A 9443-nucleotide genomic window follows, 5' to 3' on the forward strand; every position below is an offset into this window, starting at 1 on the left:
TCAGCTCCATGGTTTACTCCAAGTCTAACCCAATGTAGATGTAGCTGGGCTGGCAAATCCCCAAATCTGGGGGCAACAACAACAACAACAACAATAATAATTTTTACCTGGACCCAAGCAATCAAAGGTCAGCTCTGGGCTTTCAAGAGGGTCCCTTGTCTCAAGGGGACAGGCTACAGGTTGTTATTGTTGATGTTGTTATTGTTGTAGGCCTTCAAGTTGTTTCAGGCTACAGGGGGTTTACCTGGAGTTCTTGCAGGCGTTGTCCTCCCAGGGCTTCGGACAGGTCCCCCAGGCCCCAGGCCAGGCTCAAGTGGAAAGAGGGGTCCTGTCAAAAAGCAAGGCGGGGGGTAAACAGATTAAAATATAATAAATACACTTAAGACCGCTTTTAAAATTCACAGCACTCTAGCTAGCCTGGCCTGTGGTAGGAAAAAAAGCAAGGAGGTGCAATGCAACTCCGCTCCAGGCCTGTTTCCACAGTGGCCTGTGCAAGCTCTCTTATACCCCTATAATATAATATAATATAATATAATATAATATAATATAATATAATAATATCAATAACAACAACAAGGCATGGAGAGGTAGTCACATAGTTTCTGGAAGGCCACATGACTCCCATGCAGGCCCAGTCCCACCGTAGCCTGCAAGAGCTCTCTCACACCCCTAAAATATAATAATAATAATAATAATAATAATAATAATAATAATAATAATAATAATAATAATAGGGCATGAAGAGGTAGTCTCATTGTTTCTGGAAGGCCATATGACTCCCATGCAGGCCCATTCCCACCGTGGCCTGCATGAGCTCTCTCACATCCCTATAATATAATATAATATAATATAATATAATATAATATAATATAATATAATATAATATAATATAACATAATATAATATAACATAACAACAACAACAACAGGGCAGGGAGAGGTAGTCTCATAGCTTCTGGAGAGCCATATGTCTCTCATCCAGGCCCATTTCCAGAGTGGCCTGCAAACCTCTCTCACACCCCTAAAATATAATAATAATAATAATAATAATAATAATAATAATAATAATAATAATAGGGCATGAAGAGGTAGTCTCATAGCTTCTGGAAGGCCACATGACTTCCATGCAGGCCCATTCCCACCGTGGCCTGCGTGAGCTCTCTCAAACCCCTACAATATAATATAATATAATATAATATAATATAATATAATATAATATAATATATAACATATATGACATAAGAACAACAGGGCAAGGAGAGGTAGTCTCATAGCTTCTGGAAAGCCACATGACTCCCATGCATGTCCATTCCCACCGTGGCCTGCGTAAGCTCTCTCACACCCCTAAAATATTAATAGTAACAACAACACCAACAATAATGCAGGGAGAGGCAGTCTCATAGCTTCTGAAGGGCCACATGCACAATTCTGGGCCGGCAAAGAACTTGTGAGCTCTCTCACATCCCTAAGGTATGCGCAACCCATTAGGCAAGTGTTTCGCTCATAAAACCACCCGCTAATATCAACAAGGCTGCTTGTCCTGCGGCTGCCAACTGCCTGAGATGAACAAAGGTCAGCTTGCTCTGCAGAGATAAGGCCGTCCGGGGATGCAAGGGAAACTATTCCCTTTTAAAAGAGCGGGGTGGTTTCGCTCTTCATCCAGGAAAGGGCCAGTGTTTTCAGAAGGGAACAAGTATTTATGATGTGCACACAACCTGGGATCCTGGCCTCTGGGCGACATGAGCTAAATGGTCAGCTACCTTTGGAGATTACCTTTGCATTCCTTTTAACTTGGGGGGAGAAGTAACCATTAAACTTTAGTGCATCTGGTTTTATTGCAGTCTCAGGACTGATGGAGATCCACTACATTTCTTCCACTGCAAGGCACCATTGATTGTCAGATGCACCCTCTTTCAGTACCGTGAGAGACATGAGAAAAGTCTCCCCACGGGATCGTAACACATCTAAACGTAACAAACTTCATGAGTCTTTTACATCTACTGAATTGGACATGGCTCTCAATAAATGTAAAAATGGCAAAGCAGCTGGCCTGGATGATCTACAAATGGAACAAATTAAGAACTTTGGCCCAAAAGATGCAGCCCTTTTGAGAGATAATTGCATAATATATATCAAACACAGGCCAACTTCAGGTCTCCCTACTGGATTCTAGGAATTGTGGGAGTTGGAGTCCAAAACACTTGGAGGGAAGGCCAAAGTTGGCCCATGTTTGATATATAGGGGGAAAGGAGCATCTTAGATGGGATGCAAAATGATCTGCTCACACCGACTGCCTTACACAAGCATGTGCAAAGGCCTGACACAACAGCCTTAGTTACTGGGAAGTGATATTGTCTTGTTTTGCAAAAGCAGAAGCTCCCACCTTGTAGAAGGTGGCCAGGCTGAACTCCTCCATGACTTTATCCACTTCAGAAACCAACTCCGACAGCTTTGAATACCCTGAAGAGACTTCCAAGCCAAGGAAGGTCCTGTGCAAAGAAACCAGCAGGATATTTCAGAGCAGCAAGCAAAGCAAAACAAAGTAACAGGAGCTACTCAGGAAGTTGTGCATTGAACCTGTGGTTGCTACTGTGTATAACAACAACAACAACAATAATAGTTACATAGCTGCTTTAAGTCTCCTTTGGGAGAGATAAAGCAAGGAATAAATAAATATAATAATAATAATAATAATAATAATAATAATAATAATAACAACAACAACAACAACAGCAATAATAATAGTTACATAGCCACTTGGAGTCTCCTTTGGGAGAGACAAAGCAAGGAATAAATAAATATAATAATAATAATAATAATAATAATAATAATAATAACAACAACAACAACAACAACAACAGCAATAATAATAGTTACATAGCCACTTGGAGTCTCCTTTGGGAGAGACAAAGCAAGGAATAAATAAATATAATAATAATAATAATAATAATAATAATAATAATAATAACAACAACAACAACAATAATAATAGTTACATAACTAACTGCTTTAAGTCTCCTTTGGGAGAGATAACGCAAGGAATAAATATAATAATAATATTAAGTCACTCCGGTACCTGGTTTTGGTCTGGTTGGTGTAAACCTTCACTTGGTCCGCTCTGCAGATGAACCTGGAATGGAAGAGGGAAATATTAAAAATAACAACATCAACATCAGCAATAGCAATCTGCTTATAAGAGTTTGGCCAGAGAAGCTTCCCCTTCTTCATATGATGAAGAACTATATTGTATCTGGAAAAAGTCAGATCTCTATTCCGTAGTAGTTTGTGAGGGTATGACCAGTCTCAATTAGCTTGGCACTTATATTATTATTATTATTAGTAGTAGTAATAGTAGTACCTATGTAAGGTACTTAAAACGCTGGCTGTTTGATCTTCTTGAGGGGCCTTACCTGGAGACTGACCGCAGGCGCTCTTTGAGCGACTGGACGAAAGGGGCGATCCAGTGGTAGCGCAGGACCACCACCTGCGAGAGGCTGATGTGGAATTCAGGGAGCGGGCTCAGCGAGGGCACATAGGTCCGGGCACAACAGAGGAGCGCCTGCAAAAGGCCCTGGAAGTCTTCTTCAGCCACGTCTGGAAAGGAAAGCAGAAGGAAAACAACATATTAGCCCACGGATGACCCACAAGTCTCTGGTCACTCCATCATGTCTCCTGCAACATCACTTGGAAGCCCCTCAATATATACAATATCTATACACACAATGAAAGTGAAAATCTGTATGTGTGTCTGTGGCTGGGGTGTCCACTTACACAAACAGACCCTCCCTCCAATGACATTGCAGGTTATAGAGAGTACTGTAAATGTGTCCAAGAACCCTGCCAATGTCTTCCACAAACACCATCCTGCCCAAGTGATACCCAAGTGAATGTTTTCATATGAGGACATTTTATCTGTTTCATCCACCACAGACATCCCAGTGTTTCTTACTCTCTTCTCTACTGGTGTAGAATTTGCATGACCCCACCCACTCCCTCTCCCATAACCCTTACCTATTTTTATAATAATACTAAATATAATAATATAATACTAAATACAATAATAATAATAATATTTATTATTATTATAAAAGAGAAGACCTGGCTATGGCTCACAAATGGGACACTGAAGAAGGAGACAGAAGGCCTGATCCTTGCGGCCCAGGAGCAAGACATCAGAACAAAGGCAATTAAGGCCAAGATCGAAAAATCAGCTGATGACACAAAATGCAGACTGTGCAAGGAAACCGATGAAACCATTGATCATATCCTCAGCCGCTGTAAGAAAATCGCACAGACAGACTACAAACAGAGGCACAACTATGTGGCCCAAACGATTCATTGGAACTTATGCCTCAAGTACCACCTCCCAGCAGCAAAGAACTGGTGGGATCATAAAAACCTGCCAAAGTATTGGGAAATGAGCAGGCAAAGATACTGTGGGACTTCCCAATCCAGACTGACAAAGTTCTGGAACACAAACAGTTGCGGAAAAGAAAAAGGTTTGGATCACTGATGTTGCCATCCCAGGTGACAGTCGCATTGACGAAAAACAACAGGAAAAATTCAGCTGCTACCAGGACCTCAAGATTGAACTTCAAAGACTCTGGCAGAAACCAGTGCAGGTGGTCCCGGTGGTGATGGGCACACTGGGTGCCGTGCCAAAAGATCTCAGCCGGCATTTGGAAACAATAGACATTGACAAAATCACGATCTGCCAACTGCAAAAGGCCACCCGACTGGGATCTGTGCGCATCATCCGAAAATACATCACACAGTCCTAGACGCTTGGGAAGTGTCCGACTTGTGATTTTGTGATACGAAATCCAGCATATCTATCTTGTTTGCTGTGTCATACAATGTTGTTGTGTCAATAATAATAATAATGTAATCTATATATATAAAAGAGTGATGGCATCAGGGCAGCGGACAAAACAACAAAACTACAGGCCCCCCAACCTCGAAATTTGACAACACAACCCATCATTCACGGCTCTAGGTTGATACCACAAAAAGGAAAAGGAATATAAAGTCCTAATTACAAGGAGAGGAATAATAGTTTTTATCCAATTGCTGCCAGTTACAAGGCTAAGCTCCACCCACTTGGTCTCCTAGCAACCTACTCAGCCCAGGGGACAGGCACAGTTAGGCCTCACTTAGGTCTCTTCCACAGATTATCAGATTTTAACTGGATTATATAGCAATGTAGACTCAAGGCCCTTCCACACAGCTATAAACCCTATTTAGAATCTTATATTATCTGCTTTGAACTGGATTATCCTGACTCCACACTGCCATATAATCCACTTCAGTGTGCATACTAAACATAAAGACAACCATACAACAGACATTCAATACCACCACTACCTCAACAATTTCTCACCAACACCACCAGACAACGCCACAGCAACGCGTGGCCGGGCACAGCTAGTATAATATAATATAATATAATATAATATAATATAATATAATATAATATAATATAATATAATATAATATAATGTGCTGCAGGATGTCCCAACTCTAGGGCGGGATCCCACTTGAACAACATGGAAAGGGGACTTCATGTTCCTTCAATTCCCCTCTCTTTCTCTTTGGGGGGTGTTCAAAGGCTGGACAGGCCTACTCACAGGGCATATAGACGTGTGTTGCCCAGTTGCCCCGTTCGTGGGGGAAAGTGCGCAGGCGTCCTCCATGCTTCTCGCTCTCGTCTGGTGGCGCCTCCTGCTCCTCCTGCTCTTTGAACATGCGCAGGACGCTCTCCGGCACATGGAGCCGAGGGGCCGGGGCACTGTAAGGCAGAACGAGACATCTAGGAGATCATCACATACCATGGTCTGCTCAACATATTCCTCTTTGGCAAATTAACATGTATCAATGGACTTCCTGAACAGCCTGCAGCCTTCTCTCAAAACAAGATAAACCACCAATAAAACAGGCGGTCGCTATTTGTGGTGATGGCAAGGCTGCATTGAAGCAGTTGTGAGTGGAAGAACTCCTTTCCATGGGGAAATATTCTAGGACTGGCATTGCAAATAGTAATCATCATCATCATCATTATACATAACAATAACACATAATAATCTGAAATAATAATACAGTAGAGTCTCGCTTATCCAACATAAACGGGCCGGCAGAACATGGGATAAGTTAAAATGTTGGATAATAAGGAGGGATTGAGAAAAAGCCTATTAAACATCAAATTACATTATGCTTTTACAAATTAAGCACCAAAATATCATGTTTTATAACATATTTATTTGTTTATTTATTTGCGACATTTATATCCCGCCCTTCTGACCCCGAAGGGGACTCAGGGCGGTTTACAAGTATATATACATACAATATATTATATTATACAACTATATCGCAATATTATTAGTAATATTGCATGTAATATAAATATACAATTATAATAGTGAATTATAATTATTATTACATTGTATTACATCATAATATTATTAATATTAAATGTATATACAATGTATTATAATATTAGTATAGTATAATATTATTATATATTATATCATTAAATTGATACAGGAGACATGTATCAAAAATCAACAGCAAAAACAGTTCAATACATGGTAACGTTATATAGTAATTACAGTAGAGTCTCATTTATCCAACATTCGCTTATCCAACGTTCTGGATTATCCAACGCATTTTTGTAGTCAATGTTTTTAATACATCGTGATAGTTTGGTGCTAAATTCATAAATACAGTGATTACTACTGCTTATTGAACTACTTTTTCTGTCAAATTTGTTGTATAACATGATGTTTTGGTGCTTAATTTGTAAAATCACAACCTAATTGGGGACCCAAGCTAGCAATATAATAATAATAATAATAATAATAATAATAATAATAATAATAATAATAGCTTTATTTATATACCACTCTATCTCCCTAAGAGGATTCAGGGTGGTTTCCAACATATGCAAAGTATTCAATTACCAATAGAAGACCATAGAACAAGATAGACATCTTAAAACAAATCATACAATTCTGCTAAAAAAACATAAAAATTAACTCAGCTGTCTCTTTAGGACCATATCTCTATTGTTCTTAACACTCCAGGGACTATGCTGTGAACACACGTGCATTAAAATTGTATTTTTCATGTGCATGCAGTGCATTCCTATCTAATATAGCATTTTTCTACTTAACATCAACAACCACAACAAGCAAAACTGTTTTCATTGACATTTTAGCTTTGACAATTTCTTTTTACATATGTATTTACATATATATTATACTGTACACATATACATATATTAAATATTATATATATAATATAATATATAATTATTATATATTACTAGCTGTGCCCGGCCACGCATTGCTGTGGCGAAGTATGTGGCACCTTCTACACAGCTGTATAAAATGCACACTGAAGTGGATTATATGGCAGTGTGGAGTCAAGATAACCCAGTTCAAAGCAGATAATATAATATTACAAATGGGTTATATAGCTGTGTGGAAGGGCCTTGAGTCTGCCATATAATCCAGTGCAAATTAGATAATCTGTGGAAGAGGCCGCGGCCTAAGTCTACCTGTCCCCTGGGCTGAGTTGGTTGCTAGGAGACCAAGTGGGCAGAGATTAGTCCTCTAACTGGCAGCAATTGGATAAAAACAATTATTCCTTTCCCTCTAATTAGGACTTTATTTTTCTTTTCTTTTTGTTGTATCAACCTAAAGGTGTGGATGATGGGTTGTGTTGTCAAATTTCGAGGTTGGGGGGCCTGTAGTTTTGTTGTTTTGTTGGTCGCCGTGATGCCATCACTCATTTATATATATAGATATATAGATTATATATATTTACATATATATTATACTGTACACATATACATATATTAAATATTACATATATTTATATATTATAATATGCTATGTATTGTATGTGTGTACATATGTGTATATTATATATATGATATATATAATAAAATACAATACACTATATATCAGGTATGGGCAAACTTGGGCCCTGCAGGTGTTTTGGACTTCAACTCCCACAATTCCTGGCTTCAGGGGCCGAGGCCAGGAATTGTGGGAGTTGAAGTTCAAAACACCTGCAGGGCCCAAGTTTGCCCATGCCTGTGATAGACATACCTGGAAGAGCTTTTCCATCCCTCCGCCTCCGCCTCCTCTTCACCCTCCGAGCCCGAGCTGCTGTACCCCACCAGCGGCGCTCTACTCATACCCGGATCCGCCGCTCAGGAAAGGCCGTGGTCGCCTCACGACAACTAGGCCGCAGTCCGCGCCTGCGCACAACCGTCGAAGACTAGGCCTGACGTCACCAGGAGAGACGCCGTCCCATTGGCCCATTCAAGCCCTGCCTTGGCCCATCAGAGCCCGCCTTCTTAAACGCTGTGCTTCCCCGTATGGCCACTTGATGGCGACAAAGGGTTAAAGATCAGAAATTCAATGCAAGGGCGATATTCTTTTGTCCACAAGAGGGCGGCAAAGGGAAAGGCCTTTAGGGTTGAACCTGCAATATCATTAATATATTATTGAGCCATGGTAATTAATAATAATAATAAAATAATAATAATACAATCAAATAATAACATCTTGGGAGTTGTTTTGCCTTTTGCCTCCTCTACCTGAGTCCTGGTGCCCCCCTAAACTACAAATCCCAGCCTCCCATACAACTCTGTAACTAAAGTGCACCTCTCTGCAATTCAATGCTAATATAGATTTGGAGGTATAATTTCCCAAGGCCTTCCACCTCCTCTGCCCAACTACAGCTCCCAGAATTCCATAACAATCTTCTATGGAAGTTCGAGTGCAGGTCACACCGCATGGCACCCTATCGGAGAACGATGGGACCACAAAAAACTACAGATCCCAACGGCCCACAGCACAGTGCTACAGTAATTGGAAGTGGTGCCAAAGCAACACGACTTCATTGCACCGTTATATTGGACTGTCATTGGCATGATTCGGTAGAGAAGGCCTTGCAAAACTGCAACTCCCAGGATCCCACAACGTAGACAGGCATGGTTTTGCAACTCCCAGGATCCCACAACATAGACAGGCCCGGGGCTGTGGCGCAGACGGGAGAGCAATGAGTCACTGACCAGGAGGTCATAAGTTCGAGGCCCGCTCGGAGCTATGTTTGTTTGTCTTTGTCCTGTGTTAAAAAGGCATTGAATGTTTGCCTAATATGTGTAATGTGATCCGCCCCGAGTCCCCTTCGGGGTGAGAAAGAAGGGCGGAATATAAATACTGTAGATAAATAAATAAATAAATAATTTTGCTGCCTAGGTGTTCCATGACACAGGAGACATGGTGGGATGGTGTCTTCCTGGCCCCATTATTCACTTCATATCATTTTCAATGATATGCATTTGTTAAATTTGTTTAAGAACTAGCTTGTGCAATTGGCGATGCCCAGGTTAGGGGATGCGCAAGGCCATTTAGTAGAAAAAAGTAACTCGTT

General features: G+C 40.6%; 1 protein-coding gene across 2 annotated transcripts in view; it reads right to left on the minus strand.

The window, feature by feature from the left end:
• usb1 (U6 snRNA biogenesis phosphodiesterase 1) overlaps positions 1-8465 on the minus strand; it is a 10154-nt gene extending 1689 nt beyond the window's left edge. Inside the window, exons 1-6 of one of the 2 annotated variants that reach the window (XM_062961770.1) lie at positions 8111-8465; positions 5627-5787; positions 3410-3593; positions 3076-3129; positions 2383-2488; positions 245-328 (exon numbers count right to left, since the gene is read on the minus strand). In XM_062961770.1, coding sequence (XP_062817840.1) covers positions 245-328; positions 2383-2488; positions 3076-3129; positions 3410-3593; positions 5627-5787; positions 8111-8199 — 678 coding nt within the window. In that variant the 5' untranslated portion in view covers positions 8200-8465. The remainder of the gene's footprint in view (positions 1-244; positions 329-2382; positions 2489-3075; positions 3130-3409; positions 3594-5626; positions 5788-8110) is intronic. The other variant, XM_062961769.1, reaches the window with a different exon arrangement.
• Between the last annotated feature and the right edge of the window lie 978 nt (positions 8466-9443).

Source organism: Anolis carolinensis, unplaced genomic scaffold (genome assembly GCF_035594765.1).
Source record: "Anolis carolinensis isolate JA03-04 unplaced genomic scaffold, rAnoCar3.1.pri scaffold_9, whole genome shotgun sequence".
Taxonomy (NCBI): domain Eukaryota; kingdom Metazoa; phylum Chordata; class Lepidosauria; order Squamata; family Dactyloidae; genus Anolis; species Anolis carolinensis.